General features: G+C 45.0%; 1 protein-coding gene and 1 long non-coding RNA gene across 2 annotated transcripts; both read right to left on the minus strand.

Moving 5' to 3' along the window:
- Window positions 1-12569: 12569 nt before the first annotated feature.
- On the minus strand, window positions 12570-13153 carry LOC146188141 (uncharacterized). The gene is made up of 3 exons (XR_014707176.1): window positions 13071-13153; window positions 12785-13003; window positions 12570-12713 (listed from the first exon to the last, which is right to left on the minus strand). It is a non-coding gene; the product is annotated as an uncharacterized LOC146188141 (long non-coding RNA).
- A 5974-nt stretch (window positions 13154-19127) lies between these two features.
- On the minus strand, window positions 19128-20443 carry LOC146188142 (uncharacterized). Its single transcript, XM_084604997.1, has 4 exons — window positions 20360-20443; window positions 19713-19859; window positions 19440-19647; window positions 19128-19269 (listed from the first exon to the last, which is right to left on the minus strand). The coding sequence occupies exons 2-4, from the start codon at window positions 19843-19845 to the stop codon at window positions 19128-19130; spliced, it is 483 nt and encodes a 160-aa protein (XP_084461123.1). The 5' UTR covers window positions 19846-19859; window positions 20360-20443.
- Between the last annotated feature and the right edge of the window lie 576 nt (window positions 20444-21019).

A 21019-nucleotide genomic window follows, 5' to 3' on the forward strand; every position in this document is an offset into this window, starting at 1 on the left:
TCTTTGACGCACTCAACCGAAGTTTCCCTGCCGAAGCGATAAAATCAGGCAGCCGTGACATTGACACCCTTCATTCATTTTTAAAGTGGTTAGACGCATGGGAAAAGGAAGTATCCGGCGGGCGAATTTCGAAAGGCGCTTTTCTTACGGAGTCAACATCTGAAGGCCTCCGCGTCACAGTGCAGTCAACGCTGGAACTCACAACATATTTGTTAGAAAACTGTGGGTACAAATACGTACTGACATTAAAATTCAATCAGGACGTATTAGAGCGTTTCTTTGGTACCATCCGGCAGGTAGGTGGACAGAACGATCACCCGTCCATGCCGATATTCATACAGCTGTACAACATGTTGACTATCTATAGTCTCGTAAAGCCCCCAAAATTCGGAAACTGTAAAGTTGGAGATGATGGCAAGGAGCAACGAGTTTTGTCGCTTTCTGACCTGAAGTCCTTTTTCAGCTCTAATCAGATTAAAGAGAACAAGCTGGATGAGCTTAAAAAGAAGCTTGACGGATTTGTAGAAAGTGAAATTGAGTGCGAAAATGAGCTCGACCACGACTACACAAAGCCAGATGAAGCAGACTGAATAATTTATTATGTGACAGGATACCTCTGCCGCAAACTTCTCAAATCGACATCATGTGAAGAATGTCGAAGTGGGCTGGTAAAGCCGGTATCAATTTCTGAACAGCCGGAGGCTGCTCTCGTAAATCTCAAGACAAAAGGACGACTGCTGCACTCGGCATCTCATATTTTTCAAATGCTAGAGAGAGCTGAAACAGTTTTCCGAAAATACACTGCGAAACCCGATGCTTATAACCTCACCATCGACGAAATGCTTGATAAGCATCGCTTTGCATTTCCATGTGCTAAGCACAAAGTAGATATGGCAGCACAGCTTCTAAATTACTACGTTGGAATGAGGATGCGGCAGTTCAGCAGGCAGAAAAAATCGGACAACAGCAAGTCGCGCAACTTGAGAAAGCTCGCGAAGCTTGTGTAAGCCGGGTAAGATGCGTACGCGGATCTGGCAGCTAGGGATCGAGAGCCTACTGCGAACAGCTGGGCCCGCTTGCACAAAACAATCTTACGACTGTCTTAGCTAAGTCCAGACTTAACTGGAGTCTAAAGAATAGGCTACTAGCATGGCCGCTTAAGACTGGAGTCAAGACTGGGCTTCAGTCCTGACTTGAATAAGTCGCTTGTATGATTACGACTCTAGTGCTGTCTTGGTTAGGACACAAGGACGCCAGATGTCTAAGTAGATATATTAGGGAAATACAGGGATGCGCTGGCACTGTCCCTGCTGTAAGATGTACACATTCCGTCAATTTTGCGTTGTGTAAAATCCGTGCCATTGCGTTTTGCGGCCTAAGATTGTGTTACGAGGAAAAATGCCCCAAGTGGTTGCTGAGGCCGTTCTGGGAAGCCACTCTGGTGAACATGAACCCGAATCGTTCGACGTTCGGAACACGAGCCGTCTTAAATAAGCTGGGTCTTTCTAAAGACACCATTTAAGTCTGGACTTAGCTCGGGCTTTATTGTGCAAGCCGGCCCTGGTCTTCGAGCACATCTCCTGTGTCTTCTACAAGGGTCCTAGTGTCCAGCGGTGCGCGGTAACGCGATGCCAAACATCTGTGGAGCAACTTGGCGGAACCGACGGAGTGTGCGCGGTGATAACTTGTATGACAGTGTACGTGCGTCTACCGAAGTGAAAATTGGCGTGTGGTGCTGCTCGTTTTTCTGTGTTTTGATATTTGTTTTTCTGTGTATTTTCAGTTTTGTTTAAGCGTTCAAGTACAATGATGCCACTTGCATTAAATGATATCAGAGACATGCGTTATACGGCTTGTTGTTTCTTTCTATTTTACAATAAAAATTACGAAAAAGGACCACAAATCTTTCTCTGGTAAATCACCTATACAAGTAAAACAATCGATTGCAGGGTGTTTCCCCGTAAGATCAAACAAAGAATGGTCAGTCGACCTTTTATATTTATTTCCAAATTTTATGTATTCTTGCATAATGACTGGAAAGAAGATATCTACGATTGGTTTTGCTGCCGAAATTTTTTTTCGGGGTAGAGAGAATTAATAATGACAAAAATGTGGAGTGCCACGCTTATCTTTTCTGCTGTCTTGCCCAACTTTGGTTACGAATTATACAAAATATAGTAAAGTTAGTTAGCTGAAAATTGTCTCACTGAATATATGCGTGTTTTTATTTGTATTCGGTCATTTTGACTTTCTGGTAGATGTTATAAAACTCTTCAAAATCGGCCCATGAAACAATGTTACCTTCATTGTAGGCCTTTATCTCTGAGAAAGTTTCTGGTAGAGCGGCAATAATTCCACACTATGGTCCTCAGCATACTTTTCTATCAATTAAATGCTGTAACTGTTATTTATATAGCGTTTCAATGCAGATATATGATCGCGTTAATTACAAAATAACAACAAGCAATTAAAATTTAGGAAGACAATGAAAAATATATTATTTTTATGCCTTAAACGTTGTCCATCTATTCTCCTCTACCTAAGCTTACAAAATTATTAAAACATAATTCACAATATTGATGCACTAGTTCATTAAGGCCCTTACGCAAGGATTGGCAATTCTTGTCGATCGGACTTCTTACCCGCTAATATATTAAATGCACGCCGGTTGGATTTCAGGTGCTAAAAAAACAACTAAGAAGTACAGAAATGATGTCGGCTGGACTTAGGACGTTACATTTGAGACGATGTGGTCACCGGAGCGACCATGAGCGCGGGCGGCATGCGCACCCCAGACGCTCGTTGTGAGATCTCGTTTTCGCGTCCTCAGATCCTCTTGGGTAGTGGTTCGACGCGTGTGCAATGGAGCTTCGCTATTCTATCCGCCCCTTGTTCGCACCGCAACCAGACGCCGATAACACGGCGGTGAAGGAAGCAAGATCAAAGCTCTGTCGGCGAGGTTTGGGCGCCCGCTGCATCCTCGCGAGCGCGACAGCCTTGCCTGCCACGTGAGAAACTGCTATGCGCCAGATAGTATCGGTATCAGAATGAACGTGGAGCTACAGTGGCAAAGCGAAGTATCGAAAAAAAAAAGCGAAAGCTATCTGTAGCCGGATGCGCGTGGCTATCTCAGATGACGGCAGTCACATGGCCAGACTGGGTATTTTGCTGCGCGTTCGATCTGCGGTTCGCACTTCATGCCGACACGCATAGCCTGGACAGCATTAAAGAAACTGTACAGGAATGAAAGGGATGTGCGTAGTCGAATGATTATAATAAACTATTAAAATAAAATAAATGGAATCATCTTTTAGCATCCTACCTTCAAATTGTGGTGTAATGCACTACACGCATGTGTACATGGTAATAAATAGAAATGCGAGCAAAGGCGCGCCTACGGGTTCCGCTGCCTAAATTTCTTGCGTCATGCTCACATTTGGGTTGCAGAAAAAGCCTTCTACATTTGTCCGTGGTGCAATAAATTAGAAGATTAGCATGTTTTTGTTATCAATCGAAAAAAAGAACGCGAGAAGAAATTCAAACAGCGGAGTACACGAACGTGACTGTGTTTTCTTTTGTTTTTTTTTTTCAGCATGACAGTACCTAAAACTTTACATATCTTTGCAGCTGTGAAGGCTCACCAATTCATCTTGCAATACTTTGGATGCTTTTTACGCACCGCTTACAGGAGTGTTTTAAGGAAATATTGTATTACTCGTGTTCGTGGTAAATCGCAAAGCTGCATATCAATAAAGTGGTCACTCATGAGGCTTCTAGTCGAACTATAACCCGGAATGCGGGCATAAATATTATATATGCGGTTAAATCAAGCGCCAGTGTCAGGCGCGCCCATAGGAGCGCCAGCAAAACGAGCGACGAAGTAGGCCCCCAGTACCGGTGCTGCCCCTGGCGGCCGCGCCATGCGTAAAAGTCACACTAAGCGGCCGCTCCTCCGGGCGCCGTCGGAGCACCTCTCTCTTTCTTCCACCGTGACTAGGACGATGTTTGGGCGCGAGATGCCAGGTGTTTCTTGGCAACAACGGGGCGTCCAATGTGTTTGCCGAAGAGGTCGTGAAGCTTCTGTTCGTATACGTAGATATCAGTTCGTTTTTGTGCATTTCAAACCAAACGCGCGTGGTGCCGGTCAAATAAAATATATTTGCCAGCATGAGCGTTGCATCCCAGCGGTTGTTTTTGTTTACTCGTTCGTAGAGGGCCAACCAGTCGTCCACATCAACGTCGGCGGCCCCGCAGAAGGTGCCCGGGTCCCGGGGTTGTGCCATTACGACAGTTGTGGCGGCGGCCGTAGAGGGGGTGCGGTCTGTGGACATGGTGATGGTGATGGTACCGACTTAGCTTCCACTGCGAATATCAAGCCTGTTGTATGGGGATCGATGATTTCACCTCCACCAAAGATGTTATGAGTGGAAATCACGCACCGGTGGTTAACACCACTCTGAAATCGCTGGGCACCGCTTAGCCGCACAACTCAACACTAAGCACCGCCTTCGTCCACACACCCAGACACTTATTTCTTCAAAATAACGGCTTGCTGATTGCCAGCACGGTACACCACATAACACTATATTTACTTCAGACGTTCTAAACGAATGAAACGTTAGCAGCAACAAAAAGCCCGAATGTGAGGTGGTGTGAAGAGGTCTTCAAAGTAGAGGGCAAGGTCAAAGCGTAGAATGTTGGTTGAGCAGTCAATAAGGGCTACATGAGCGGTCAAGAAATTAAGGCAAATAATCAGGACATGTGGGCATTCTTGAAGGAATGTGAATAACACAGGTCTGTGACGACCAGCAATGGTTTCGCGGGTGGTACACATGCCAAGCACGATCGTAGGGCTGTAATTGTGGACACGAATGGTGGGCGAAATTGTTGGCGACTGGATTTTCTTCAGGTAACGTCGAAACGAGGAACTGAGAACAGAAAGTTGGGCATCGGTGTCAGTAAGAGCAGAGACAGGAATATCATCAACAAGGACTTCGATTAGGCTAGATTGTGGAGTAAAGGTAAACAGAGGTCAGGTGGAATAAGAGTAGTACGGGACGGGAGGTTGGGTAAAGCGAGGAACGGCGCGGTGCAGACTCCACTGCGATTGACAGTTTAGAATGGGCGTGAAGCAAGTACCAGTGGCTGCGGCAGTGACAAGAGATATGGACAACAAGGGAACAAGCGAAGAAGATTGGGTGATCGTTAGCGGTACGCCAATCATTAGGATTACGGTAGTGGTATCGAGGCATGAGGCTGGAGTTGGAGGCCGCAGCGATCACAGGAGGGTCAGAGTTAAAGTCAGTGGTGTCCGGGAAGTGGCCAGAGAGGTGCCCATATCAGCAACCTCCTGGCGAACAACTGTCTGGATGAAGGATACCGTAGGCAGGGTGTTGTCCGTCAGCTGCGATGAGGAAACAGCTGGAGACATGGCCTCGAGGTCGTGGCGGACGATACGTGTCAAATATTCTGGTTGGAAAGCTGACGGAGTGTAGGCAGGACAGTAGAAGACAAGCTAGCAGCTGTGTTCGACAGGCGGTCAAAACTGTGACATGCTTTTTTTTTTCGCCTGCACGAAGCGCCGGCACACTAGAAGAATAGAGTCCACAGTAGAACGTCCTTACACAAATGGAGGTGGTAAGCGTTGTCGGCTATACCCTTAAGTATGCGGCCCACCTCGGCTTCCTCAGTCATGGCTGAGTCGGCTTTGCGACACAGGGATAGTACGTTTTGTAAGAAAAAATTGGTTGTGGCTCAGCTTGGTTAAGCCTGGATATCAAAAGTGAAAAGGTTCGGCGATGCCATGGCTTAGCTTGTGGTTCCTTGACGAAGGTGCCCACAACACACACTTTGAAATAGATTGTCTGCGAAGCGAGGCTGAAACTCATGAGTAGCATAGCCAAGCTCACTCACCCGAATGTCAAGGTCGACTTTTCGTTAACGGTTAACCTCATCGTCTCATCCAGTGTACTTGTAAGCAGTAAAATGCACCCGTCTTGCTGCGTCACTCATATGTCTCTTTTAAAACCGCTTTGGCACGCTGTTCTTCACTTTCCTCGGCCCACCGCCTCCTCTTGTTTTCAGTCCGCCATGCAGCAGTGGCTTCTCCTTTCGCTTTTATAAATAGCACATACCCACGATGGGGGATGGGCCAGGGTTCAGTGTGGACTGCCAAATGTCCTACACATACTGAATTAGTGCAATAAAATAATTATCAAATAAACCAAAACCTACAATTTAAGATCACAAAATGTATTAGAAAAACTACGGAGCAAAAAAGTTGGAAGTTCGTAAATTTGGAATGCAATTAGCAAGGTAATCTCTCCTAGCTGTTATGTAGCTATGTAAATACTGACAAATTTGAGGCAACCTAAATCCTTTCGCACTCGTACCAAAGGAGAGTAGAAGCGTGACCGACAACGTAAGTTCCAAGCGTGCTATTGGAATTTATAAATGCACCCGCCTCTGGTTTGAAAACCTTCGGCAAGCGATAAGGAAACGATCAATATTTTCAATCTCACAGCAAGCCTCACAAAGGTTTGTGGGGCTGATCCTGCATCTACGTAAATAAAGTTTTAGGCGGGGAATCCTGCGTCTCATGATAGTCGTCGTTACCTCACACTGCCGTGATTTACATGAACGAACTTTTCATGAGTATATCAAATGTTGGTATTCGGCTGTAGATAGCAAGGGGTCATTGCATTAAGCGGCTAGGTATTTATAACGCTGAAAACGGGACATTCCATAAATGGTGATATTAGGGATGGTACATGAAAAGGATGCATCAAGAGCTGATTTAGCCAAGCAGTCTGCCAATTCGTTCTGGAATATACCGCAGTGACCGGGGACCCAGATGAAGCGTATTTCTTTCACCCACCTCGGTATGAAATAGTTTAGTGAACGGCTCAAATGAGCATTCTGTGCTGACTCCAGTGATAACAAAACAGAAAGAGAGCGTGTTAGAAAATTTATTTTTGACTGATTGCAGGGAACGTTTATAGTGCTAGCCGAATCGCCATAAACTTTGCTAAAACGATAGATGTGTAATCTGGGACACGCACCGAAAAACTTCAGGAAAGACACTCTTAAAAAATTGTAATCTTTGCTTTCTGCGGACTCACAGACAAATCAGTGGCAATTACAGTGTGATCTGAGAACGTTTCAAGGTGATCACGTAGGAGACTGGATATTAGACTTCAAGATAAGTGCCTCAAATTAGATCGAAATATAGAATCATAATTGCTATCCTCAATGGACGTTGGGCAACCAATAGGATATATAGAACCGAGGTCCACACCAATGTTTGCTAAAATGCTCTGCGTGAAAACAACCTGGGGCATGCTGAACCTTGACCACTAGTGAGTGAGATAGAGGGCTGGGTTTGACAGAAAAATAGGTATAGCCACACCTGCAGTAGCCTCAAATGACCGTAAGATGATCTAAGAGATAGAAGGAAGAAGCAGGAGTTAGCCTCCGGAATGCGGGCCTCCAAGTACAGAACAGGGGTAGACACTGACTGTGGAAGCCTTAGGCAGAGGCGCAACGCACGTTGCTCTAAAAGCGGCAAAGGATGCAGCTTATAGTTTGGACAACCAGAAAAAAGAATGCAGCCAAATTCCTGAATCGGTGTAACATAGGCTTTGTACAGGAGTAGAAGAGTATCCCGACGCATTCCAAGTTTCCTGTTACTTATCCGTATGCGCCTACCAAGGGCATGCTCACCTTTCCGAACATTGAACTAGATGTGAGGCCTCCAATCCATGCTAGCACCATACGTAATGCCTAAACACCGCACAGCATTCACTTGAGGAATGGCATCTGAATGGTAGTTTAACGAAACATATAAGGGGGTTTGGTTTTAAAAGCTAGCGCACTAGTTTTGCACACAGTTAAAACCAATTTAATTTTGTCCAACCAGACCTCAAGTGCATTTAGGTAAGCCTGTAGTGAACGATAGAGGTCATGAATATCTTTTGCAGAAGAGAAGAATGCTATGTCCTTATACAGTGACATCAGAATGAACCGGAATATCGCACATTATTCTATTCAAAAGGAGTGGTGAGAGCACAGAGCCCTGGGGTACCCTTTTGTCTGTGCTAGGTATCTGAGATTAATCAGCCATCAGTGCAAAAAAATTCTCGTCATTTCAAAAATTCCTTGATTCACGCATAAATGTAGAACGGGGGACGTAATAGCGATAACTTATTTAGTAGAATGGAATGTTCAATGCTGTCATGGGCATTAGCAATATCGAGCGTCACTAACGCTGATTCCTCCTTGTTGCACATTGCAAGGCGAATTCTGCTTTCTTAATTTACATGTGCGGACCATCTTGAGCATCCCATGCGGAAACCAGTCTGGGCAGAACGAAAAGCATTAACCTCTGAAATATTGTCGCGAAACCTTCAAAACAGTATTTGTTGTTTTTTAACAGCCGCCGGCATACAGGCTTATCACTCTGATTCTGGACCGCGTATCAGTTTCGTAATCTTTGTTTGTTAATGCTCGATGTCACGAGTCACACCTTTATCAGTTTTGTTGTAGCGCAAGATGCGCCGAGATCTGTCTCGAAGGTTCCGGTGTCTTTCCACAATGTTCCAGCCCGTGCTGGTAGCTGTTTGCGACGTCATCTAGATTGTTCTGTGCAGCCTTTAAATTGAGCGTTGCCGAGTGTGACGGGCATTCTTCGTTCGACGATCGACGCTCACGTTTGTTGTTGTCGCCGCCGCCGAGTTGCTTAGTTCGTTTGCGGGCGCAAGTCAGCCCAATAAAGATTAATTTCAGTACCATCAAGCCTGTGTCTTCTTTTGGTGTCAACGGCCTCGACACCACTACGCGACAATATGCTTTGAGAGGCGGCCACAAACAATTATTTCTAATACTTTTACCATATTCGAAGTCAAAGCTATCGGCTGAATGTTTTCAACATGAAATATTTTACCAGGGGTTTTTAGGAGAAATATAATTTTCGCCACTTTCCAGACGTGCGGCAGCGATGCAGATTCTAATGATTCGTTAACCAGGTCCAGGAGATCCTGAGTGAATTCATTTGCTAAAATTTTGAGCATAGCTACAGTAACCCCGTCCCAACATGGAGCCGAGGATTGCATGGAAGAAATCACAGATAGGAGTTCTGTCCTTTTGACGGGGTTTTATTGCACTTTCTTTGATGTCATTGGAAGGTATCTGAAGCGCCTTGGGAACATTTTCCTCGAAGAGGGTAAAAAGCCAGCATCCCTTTCTTCAAGCCGGATCGTGCTAGTTAAATTGGTTCACAGGAAGGGAAAGGCGCAGTAACTGTCACACTTGCTATGTGGACACCCGACCGCGCCGTAAGGGAAGGGAGGAAGGTGGGAATGAAAGTGGAAAGAGAGGAAGAGGAGCCGTAGTGGAGGGCTACGGAATAATTTCGACCACCTGGGGATCTTTAACGTGCGCTGACATCGCACAGCACACGGACGCCACTTCGTTTCGCCTCCATCGAAACGCAGCCGCCGCGGTCGGGTTCGAACCCGGGAACTCCGGCACAGTAGTCGGGCGTCTTACCACTGCCGAAGCATGATGCGACGTTATCGAAGGCGTGGCGCTCGATTACGCTACTTAACACAGATAAGTTGGTCGCCTGCCTTTTGGTCACACGCCTGCGCCCCGTCTCGTCAGCATAAATCATGTGCAGTTCCGGGTCGTTCTGTGCGTCGCTCACGCTGACACGAGACGTATTCGCCTATACAAAAGAAAAGGCAGTAGACGGGGTCTTCCTCTCTTTAGATCAGTCGAAGGCATTTGGCAGATTTGAGCACGACTAATTGTTTGCTGTCCTCCGCTGCTTCGGTCTGCCTCCGGTATTTATTGACAGGATACGAGTTTTGTACAGCAATCTAAGTAGTGCACTTGTTCTGAACGGGTCAGTAGCCCCTCCTTTCGCCTAACAAGAGGAGTTCGCCAGGGTTGCCCCTTGTCGCCTTTACTTTTTGTTCTGTCATCGGATCCGTTCTTGAGAAAAGTTGCCTGTGATAGGCACATCCGGGGCTTTCCGATGACGGGGCAGGAAACGGTCTCGATATCAGCTTATGATCTGTCCCTTTTCTTACGCGATGGCCGCAGCTGCGGCGCCTTTCTTGCTGTTTTTGACACATGTTCCAATTTGTCTGGAGCGCAGTTGAACGCCAGTAAAAGCCGCGCGCGGCGATTTGGCTCTTTCGTGGACCCTCTCCCCGTTTGTGTTTCATTTGTCCACGCGGTCCGTGTACTGGGCGTCATTTCCAAAGCGAGCGGCGTGTCACCGCGGACGTGATAGGATATGGTCGCGCGTGCCACAAGTGCGATGTCGGAGGCCGCCCACTTTGCATGTTCCGTACCGACAAGTCACGTTCGTAAAGAATAAGGCTTATGCCTATGCGCTCTACGTTTCGCGCATTGCGGTGATTCCATGTCGAACGATAGTTCGCCTCGCCTCCCTGGCTGGGGCCTTCGTCTGGGATAGCGGGACAGCTCTTGTCGCGCGCCGTTTCCTTCACCTACCGGTAGAAAGGGGAGGCATCGGGCTGCCATGCGTCAACACGGTGGGCCGTGTGCTCGCGTCGAAACTGGTCGCCACGCTGCTCAATGATCCGCTGTAACCGGGGCGCTCCCCGTTACAGTACTGGGTGAGCACAGCTCGCCGGGCCTTTACTGCAGAACGGCGCCTGGGCTCACAGGCCGAAAGGCCTCACAGGTTTTAACAAACGGTAGCAGGCTTTAAGACAGCGGTCGACAGTGACCTGCCTGACCTCTATATTTTTGAGGTGCCCGCAATGCAGGTCAGCGAGATGGCTGCATCCTGGCGTCTAAACCGCGACGACCAGCTTCGCATGGCCGTGAACGAGTGGCGTCGGTGGGCAGTGAGCCGTGTGCCTTTCGAGGTCCGCGATTTCAAGTGGCGGCGGCGATGGGGCTTGTTACCCACGCGAGAACACCTCGCCATGTGGCATGTCGTGCCGAATGACCAATGCCCAAAGTGCGGCCGCACAGAAAGCACGAGGCACGCATTCTTTGAATGCCCAGTCGCGCTGGTCACGTACCGCTCAATAAAAGGGATGTTCTCCGTGCATGGCCGGTCCTGGCGCCAGGCTACCAGGCTGATATTTTGCGCGGCTAGAAATCGGCTGTGTATATTTTGCGCTGTGGAAGAGGCGTTGCCTTGCTAAAGTCCGTAGACAACCAGCCAGGGCCATGTAGCCAGCGCTACAGATACTGCGTCTTCTATTGTGGAAGTATCTCTGATCAACTGAACAAAGATGGAGAGGCTCGGTATCTGCAGCGCTGGTACACCTGTTTCTTCTTCTGTTCGGGGCGGCAGAATTGTTATGGCAGCTTTGTCATACTACCCCTCCCCCCTTTTGTTACATACCTCGGATCATGAGAAGTATATAACCATACAGGATTTAATGATCTATTATTAAGTTTCTCACTGTAATTCTTTTGAGTTTCTGTTCTGTGGGTATTGATGAACACGGAATGACTATTAATATGTGATTGTTGCTAGTTAGGGACTTTATCGCACCTTTCATTGTCCTCCCATGTATGTACAACTGTGCTTGTGTGTGTATATACAAGTACCTATGTATGTGGAAGACAATGAATTCCCTCTACTATATATCACCTCCGCCGAGTTGCTTACTTCTTTTGCGGGCGTAAGTGAGCGCACTTAAAGGCCTACTTTACCCAAATTTTCTAGGCATCAAAAAAGCTACGTTTGTATAACATACATGTAGAGCATGCTACCATAAAAATATAACCTTTCAGGCCCGAGAAGTTACGGCGCAAGCGGGACTCTAAAATCAGCATTTTTGGAACCGAAACTGGAAAAACAGGCGCCATTACCGCTCGCTGGATGTGACGCTTGTTTGAGACAGGAAATGTGCGTCGTCTGCTGGGGGCGGCTGTTGCGAAGCGCTGACTGCAAAGCGCTGACAGCGGTTGCGCGTGATGCTTCTTGGTTTTTTACGACAATTATACGTAAACGAACACGCGATGTCTCCTGTGAACACTATACATTCGGGTAAAATACATGTGGTCTATGTACGACAGGTTTTAAAGCAGTTCACAGTGGCCGAAGTGCTCGCACTACACTTGTCACGCAGCTATAATCGCCTTAAAGTATTTAAGTGGAGCTTATGCGGAGTTCGGATCACATTTAATGAATCAAGCATAATCCAGTATAACCGAAGAGCAAATAGCCGATTGCTTCAAGTCATTTCTACAGGCAGACACGGGTATTGCATATGGCAAGTCAGAGCAGGGGTAAAAAACGCGAGGTGATTCAGTGACAGTACGGTGCGTCCAGGCCGATTTCATAAGAAGACTAGATGTCGTTTGTAAAGTAAATGAAGAAAGCAGGAAAGTTTTACGTCTTTAAGAATCAGAATCTCCTCTTTATTCCATGAGCACGAATTGACGCTGGTGTCGTACGGGAAGGTATCGTACTTCGGAGCATCATGCCGCTGTAGAGAAATAACATAGTTTAGTAAGTGCGGCACACAAAAACGTGTCATATATGAAGCGACTTTATTAACGCACTTACCTAGGACCACTTGAAGCCCGTGTACTCAACCGATGGGAATGTTTTTCTTATCAGTGTTACGACACAGCTGGGCAAGATGACGCGGTTCCCGGAGCCTAGCCGACCATACGCCCACCACGCAAACTGTCGGTACGCAGTGTACCTGTATCGACTGAGAAATAATGCAGAATAGAGTCAAAATTACATTGCGTGCATTTGGAAATAATCACTGAAATAGCTTACGCATTCACTTCAACGACGTCGTGAAAGCGCGGGTGGTAATATTGCAGTTTCTTGTACTCGACCTCGAGAATGAATGGCGTGAGGCAGTATGTCACGAATTCGGCGTTTTCAGTGACGCAAGTCTGGCCATTCACTATCTTTAACAGGACCTGCTGATCTTCGCGGCAACACACACATTCCGCGCAGGTTGGCATTACTATGCATCGGGCGCAGCTGCACCTGCGATAAGAGCGTGCACATGCATTTCCAACGAAGCAGTCCAACACACGCATGCATGAATACGTACCATGCCGTGCTCATAATTCTGTCTAAATTAGGGGGGCTTGGAGCCGAAGGCGGGTGCTGAGAAGTGCTGTTGCGCTCGGCGGAATTGCTTCTCGGCTCGAATTGATATGGAACGACCCCATATCTGGTCTCTTCATCCGAAGACACTTCGCCAGATTCGCGATCGGAGCTAATATCCGACATGTTTGCTTGTACAATGAAGCACATGTACGTATGTGGTATGTTATCATTGTTATGTACCCCAAAAGCAGAAAGGCAAAACATGCGTTTCAGTTTCGTTTTCGCTGATAAAACTAATTGCCTAGCTTTGTCATGGCAAAAGTAATATCTAGAGCCATGAATCTTCGTCAAATAAGTTAAGATTTTTTCTCATCATTTGCGGAACAAACCGCCCGACGATGCACTAAACACGGCTGGCCGGTGGGCAGATGAACTGATCTAAATTTTTCCTTGTATAAGCTACTATGCTTTATTTAAAAAAAAAAAATATCGGTGACCCTGAAACAGTGGCTATCCAAACAAAAGGAACGATATGTAATATTGAAAAATAAAATCTGTCATAGGGTACAATAGCAGACGCGCCAATGTAGAGAAGTGCAACATCAGGTGCTAATGAGAAACTAGAGATGCCATTTCCCAGAACGTGGAGACAACTACAGATAACAGCCTTTATTAGAAAAAACAATGGACACACAAAACATATAAACCGGTAGAAAAAACAATTGAGTTTGTGCAGCTAACAAAAGTGGTATAGCAGTAAGACCAACATAATGAAATGTGAACGAAACTACAAGCTCAGATAGGCGCTGGAAATCGAGGGGTTGAGATGCACTGTGACACTAAAGTGACCAGGAATGTGTCAGTAAACAATTTTTTTTTTATTTTTTTCCATGTGTCACTTGACGATACATCACTAAATGTACCATTGCCATTGTGGCCATTCCATGGACAGTGGCAGAAAAGCTACTTCTTGTAAAGAACTATACACAAAAATTAAAAATGCTGCAACGAAAATGGCGGTGAGCTTTTCCTAATTCAACCATTCTTTTTCTCAAACAAATCTATCTTCAAGCAGCAAGTTCTAAAGCACATTTTGCTTATTCCAATGTACTGATCTATGTAACTGCTATTTTTTTTAGCATGTCTTTCATTAGCAAATGTGTTAAACTTCTATAATTGTTTGTTTTAAAGAGACCCAGTCATAAAAATATGCAGACTAGATGCAATAGTTTCATTTTCAATCAATTCCTATGTCAACACTTAAAATCACAAAAAAAGCAAATATGTAAAAAACACAGCCACATAAAAAAATGCTACATATTACTACTACTTTAATTATTCTTATCACCATTAATCATCAACCAATAGGCAACAGGGAACCAGTAAGAGAAGTACGTTGAACTCACATAAACCAAAAATCATATTCCAAGAATATGCTAAGTACTTCTAGGATCCACTTAAATTTTGGTAGTCTGTAGAAATACAACTTCATGCCTGTATGATAAGGAATCAACTGAAATATGGTTTTTATAAAGCACTGTTAACTGACCAAGACGGTATGCACCTAAACATTCTCTCCTTGTCACAGTTCGCGAACACACAAAAAAGTAGTAGTGGTTTAGCTCTGGCTAGCCCTAGTTGAATTGCGAAAGCAGTGGTGGAAGCTTCTTTTGCCTGCTACTTTATTCCCCTATCAGGCCCTATCAGTGTAAGGTGCTACATTATTGGGGCCACTTAGGCTCATTCTGACGCGAGAGCATAAGCCCACATATAAATTCATGCTTCAACCAAGCCGCATGGACGTGCCTGCGTGTCGTAGGGGTAACGAGAATGCAAACGGTTCTGGAAGGCTGATTCTGATATGTCACCCTCCCGTATGAAAGGAGCGACCAGAGTTGGCAGCTCTTGCCCGTGGCATGGGGGTAACGTAAATTCAAATGTCATGAAAGGCTAATTTTTTTATAAGGAGGCCGTAGCTATGCCTCTTCCAGCATGGTTTCAGCCACGCAAGGTCTCAGTTTAGCGTTCGGAGTGTTGCTTTCACAATAAAATGAATACTTCTGGTCATGAGTGACCTCAGAGGTAGAGTGAAACGGCTCAACAGATTGCAGTGAAACATAAGATGGCTAAAAAAATGAACAAGCAATAAAATATTTGGTTACAGAAGCAAAGAAATTTAGAAATAAGGTATCTTCCACATCATCTCATAACACCTAAAAGCATAGCTGACTTTGGAATGCCTGCAATACAGCTCCAAGTCGATGAATGCCCTAACACCCCTCATCAGTGAGAAGCTATGACAGCAGCTATGTATTGGAACAAAGCAAGAATAAAATAACACCTAGCGTGGTGGTGCAGCGGTTATGATGCTCAACTTTTGTGCCCAAGGATGCGGGATCGAATCTCGGTCATGAGCGCCTGTGTGCTGTTGACCCCGCTCAGGTGGTCGAAATTTTGGAGCCCTCCCCTATAGCGTGTTTCAATCTTAGTCATTTTGGAACGTTAAACCCAACAACCGAAACCAAACCACAAAATAAGAACCTGTCTTTACACTAACTATGACAGAGATATTTTAAGGGTGAAACTAAACAAAGTAAAAACAATAAAAACATCACAATAAATGGTTACAAAATAAGATCTGAATTGAAGTTGCTGTAACAGAAACGTGAATGAATATACAAAAGTCTGAAAGCTCCATCTAAGTCTACTCAACACGAAGACACGCTGCTGGCACAATAGGGAATACAAGGTGGAGTATCAAGGTGCAGTAGAATAATATTACATGATAGAGACCCCATGCAACAAACACTTGCCTAAAATCCTTCATTACATCGCACTTCACACCCTGTCCACAAACAGGGATACAAAAGTTACCGTAATGCATCGCATTACACCTGGTTGGACTGCCAAGATAGCATTGATTAAACCTGGTGCGGTGCGATGCCAAGAGCTCATCCTTTGATGGCTTTTCACGCCCTGCAGTAGTTGGAGGAGGAGAAGGCTCAGAACCTCCGCTGGCTTGCAGGGCTTCCTTGTAGGTTTTGTGCAGTGCACATAACTCCAGCGCCTGCTCCAAGAGCAAACGCACATAGCCTGAAAAAAAGGAAAAGAATGAGAATGCACTCATAATAAACGTTTCTGCATCAGATGGTTCGTGGATCTGTGAACATGCACACAAGCACTGGATAACCTCTACTGATGCCTATAATACCAAGAGAAATCCTGCTCCCAGCTATCTGACAATGAGACATTGCACTCTTTACTTAAAAAGAAAGAAACAAGTAATTTCAGTAATACCATGGTGAATTCACTTTCTATATTTGGTTTTAACTGGAAAAGGGTGTTCTTGTGATGCATGCCCCATCTTGCAGTTTTGAGTATAAGTTGCAGAATGCTTTGAACAAATTAACCAAATCCAGTAACCAGTCATAGTGTGAGGTAATTGATCATTTGGCTGAGTGGTGCTATTATGTTATGAGACAATTTCTTTTGAAGGCCAGAGGAGCTATTTTCCTCAACGTTCTCAGAGATGTGCTTCTCTTGCAATGATCTTTAACGAGCTAATGGTGACCAGAAATTGTTCTTCCAAGTAAACTTTGAAGTGAGTGGGCATAGCAGAGAGGATATGCTTTTAATAAAGACTAAAAGGGGATGTTATTGTTTCAGCTGATCTGCATTTAAAATAGATACAATTACCTTGATGTGTAATAACGATCACTTACCATAAGATGGCTCCACTTTCAAAGATGAAAGGCTAGCCTCTCCATTTCGGCCCTTTCGAAACCGCCTGGCAAACCGCTTTTGGCCATCAGCTCGGACTGCCTGAGGACGCCCATGGTTCTCGTTGTAATGCAACGCTGCGACGCGGACTCTGCAAGTAACATTAATAATTTTTTTAGAAAAGCATTACATGACACATAATAAAACAAAATAACAATCTTATAGACATATGCACTTCTGCACTACAATATGAGAGTGTTATGACTTGCATCAGTGAATCAAGCATAGCACTAACCTAGCTCGCATTCCTGCATAACTGTAGTGGCACGTCTTGGGTGCGAACTGGTTTATTAGGCTGTGAAAAGCCTCACAACCAAATGTCTGCTCCTTTGTAGACAGCTGTGCTATGTCCTTCAAGAGTGATGGGGCCTGTACAATTTCGCACAGCTTGCGGTGGGCATCCGATCCTTAAAAGCAAAGAAATTCAAATGAAAACCAGTTGAAAATACCAATGCTTTCTATTAGCTACCTTCAACCAGCCAGAGCCTTCCATCTTCACTGAGGTCGTCATGGGCACACTCTGGAAAAACTTCAGATTCGTGCTGGTGTACATTTACCACATATCTGGTCAACGAACTCCACTTGGGAACAATTTGCTCTGGGTGCCCATCGCTTGAAGCAGCTGACCAATACAAGTGGTTCACAACAGCACGAGCCCAGTTTCCGAGTACCTCTGTGTCACGGCGCTTTGTGGCTGCAAGGAGCTTCTTTTTTATTCCTGAAATGACAATCAACAAAACAAAATTGATTTTGCTTCTAAGTGCCAGGTTATGACAAGGGTGACAGAAATGTTCTTGCCTTTTGCCATGTGCCAACAGTCAAAAAGGTGCACTATATCGGGGTAATCTTTTTTGACAAGGGCACGAATGGCACTGTGCCTGTCGGTCACAAGCCTGCTGATATTGTATTTCTTCCCAAGGAGAAATTTGATGCCCCTGCTTAGGCCAGCCACTTCCATCCGCACGCTGTTACCAACTTCATTCACCTATATGACATAAATATGCTTTACTGAAGCTGACAACAAACATTTGAATCTTGCAAAGGTATGAAATGAAACAAACCTGCACAAGCTCCGTGTGTAAAATGACATCCTGTTCGGCATCATTCAGTGTGTAGGTCATATATTTTGCATTGAATCCTGGGGAGTCAAATCTACCGTCCCCCGTCAGGCTCAGAGGCTTTTGTGATGCTTTACTGAGGTGGACATCCTGTGCATCGTTCCACACCTGTTTAAAAATATATTTGCCTTGTACTTTTTTTTTACAAATAAATAATAATTGTGAACACATTTGAATTTCACTTACCTTCTGCACAGAGGGGAATAATACACACTTCTGAATTTTGAAGAATACGTCATCCCCCGGTGTTGCAACTCCAATGCACGAAAGGAGTCGCAGTGTCTTTTTTGGATTTGACCCTGTGAACAATATAGCACCTAGAGAGAATGAAGGACATTATAGGATTTGCAATAGGCATGCTGTAAATTATCAAGAGTATCTATGCAAGGATTGTAAGAAAAATGTGTGTTGGCTGGAACAAATCAGTGAAAATAAATGCTGCAACACAAGAGCAAATTTAGGCAACAATAGTATACTGACTGAAATGCATGATGCAGCTGCAGCAGAAAATATATTGCAGCAAGCCCGAAATGTTCATAATCATCGGAACTGACTGTTTTCTCCTTAACATAGTAAGATGGTATAATATAGGGATGTGCAAAACCAACCAATTCTTCAGGCGTGTAATATTTCTCGCTGCCAGAAGAAGTGTAAGCAGAGAGGCATAATAAGCCGATAAAATGCCAAGCTCTGATCACGAAAATAAAACGTCAGGTGAGCAATCATGGTACATATCTATACATGAATTTCAGAATGAATCAGTTGTATAGAGCAACTCTATGCTAGCCTTTACAACTGTTGCCAAATCAAAGTACTGCATATTTGTTATATTACACAATGATGTGGGGAACATAAACTGCTTGCACCATGTATGTACCTGTTGTCATAAGAATTAGTACATTACAGCTCATTCCAGTCACAGGGTACATAAACAAGGATTATACACCAATCAAACCAATCAAGAGTGATCCATTATACCTTTAAATAATTTGCAATCTTGAAAGTAAAGCTACCAGTTGAATTCAAGGGTATGCCCACTGATGTTTTCCTTATTAAAACTTAAAAATTAGTACTGCAAAGCATTATGCACACAGTAGATACAGTATTATATTATCAAACTATCAAAAGATGCTGCCCCAAATACTGTATTCACAAACCAGCTAGAAGGATGTTCCAATAGCCTTTCTGTGTAGAGATGGCTGACTCTTCCATGACCACACATGCCCAAATGGGCAGTTTGCTGTGGCTTGCACCAGGCTCCCAGACCTTCGGATTTCCGTAGTGCACTGGGCCAAGCATGTCCTGCAGGGTCCAAGGAGCTCTAACAGGCAGCTCTCAAAGACGATATATTTCGTCTCTGCAACAGCATCAGTTGTTGTGGCCCCAGTTGTGCTTCAAGAATGTAATAAAGTGCGTGTTAGTGAACAAGGAAAATGAAAAAAAAAAAGATATTCGTCGCACAATCTACTCACTTGCTAGCTTCTGATAATGCAAAACTTTCATCGTTTGCGTTGATCTCATCCGTTGACACACTGTCAGAGTCACTTTCATCAGAAGCATCACTGCTGGAATCGCTGTCTCCTAGGTAAGATGCAGGAAAATAACGGTCTGGAACATGGTCTGTGATAGGCGTAGAGCACCGCTCAACCATCCCTAAGCTTGATTCTTCAGTCTGCACACCTTCAACAAAAAGAATAAAAAAGTCACGCTTCGAATAAAAGTACATAAAACTGTCAACATATTACCACAGTGCCTGAGCAGGCTGCCTGTCAGTGTTCCTTTGTTGCATGTAGCCTTTGGTAAGTCCACCTGAACATATTTGGAAGACTTCGAAGTTGTTGAGTGGCCACAAGCAGAGCACGTGAAATTAGTGTCCATTTGGTCATATTCATCTGAAAACAAGCAAAAAATGCAAATCATTGCATGATTACACACTGATGAATATAATACTGTATGTGCTACTAGGCACACAAAAACTCAGGATACTCAGGATCAGTTCCTTCAACCTCATTACTTATGAGGTATACACAAAAACATTTGACTATATTTCAGCTCACGCATTTCACCGATAACGAGAAACGTCATCACAGCCTAACTACGGCCGCACTAAGTCCTACTCTGAAGCTGCTGAGCTACATAAGTTAACCGAATTTAGCACTTGCACAATTCACTGCGAGGTATACTGAACAAGTGAAGAATATGGAAGTATCGGAAACCTAGCTGCTTAAAATATCAGGCATCAAAACAGGAAAACAAAGTTCTAGCGAGGTTTCTGTCAAGCACCAAACGTCAGTGCTTTCGCGCGGCGGCTACATATACAGCTACAGTGTCCTATAGCTCCTATCCATATCACACTAAAGCGTCTGTTTGGAAGTAAGTTCATACAACTTACCATCACTTGTTGACACTGCAGGGTTACCGCAAACATCGAGACAGATATCTGGGTTGCTTTCAGGCGCTGCGATGATTGCCGAAGACGAGCCCACGCTCGCAGTAGCAGACGCCGCTAAGGCGCTATTCACGATCTACAAAAATTAATACAAAACGATAAAGGCTGCTGTGGTGCAACACTGTAATATCAACTGTAAAGAAGCATAATCACCTCCATACGACGGCGCTTCTCGTAGGCTGGCCGAACGTTCTCGCCGCGTTTGCAGTGTGCGAAAACTGAAGGCAACGCACCGGGCTTCAAAAGTCGTTTCAGCTGCTTGCACGGCAAACTTGCGGCGATGTCGGCGTCATGCACAAAGTCCTCAGCTTTGAAGTGTGCCGAACAGAGAACGCTTGTCTTGGTCGGCTCCCATCGGTCTCGCTTTCAAGCCAAGACCCATAACTTGCGCAGCTTATCGCACTTCGGAAACCGATGAAGGCTGATCCCCGGAACCGAGTGGGTGTTGGAGCAACCAACAGCGACGCATTTTGTTGGCATGGCGCCAAAAATTCAGATATTGACGCCACAGTAGCCAAGTCAGCATTCGCAGCGAGGCTAGCGAGACGCAGCAGCGCAAAAGCAAATAGCACGCGAAGATAGCAAATCAAAAGGGCCGCTCAC

This window comes from Amblyomma maculatum, chromosome 5 (assembly GCF_055883805.1).
Source record: "Amblyomma maculatum isolate TAMU_Amacu chromosome 5, ASM5588380v1, whole genome shotgun sequence".
Lineage (NCBI taxonomy): Eukaryota > Metazoa > Arthropoda > Arachnida > Ixodida > Ixodidae > Amblyomma > Amblyomma maculatum.

Coding starts and splice junctions, on each gene's coding strand:
- LOC146188142 (XM_084604997.1), bottom strand. CDS start 19,845: ATGGACACTAATTTCACGTGCTCTGCTTGTGGCCACTCAACAACTTCG. Junction 19,648..19,712: donor CAGCCTGCTCAGGCACTGTG/GTAATATGTTGA, acceptor TTTTTGTTGAAG/GTGTGCAGACTGAAGAATCA. Junction 19,270..19,439: donor GCATTATCAGAAGCTAGCAA/GTGAGTAGATTG, acceptor TGGACCCTGCAG/GACATGCTTGGCCCAGTGCA.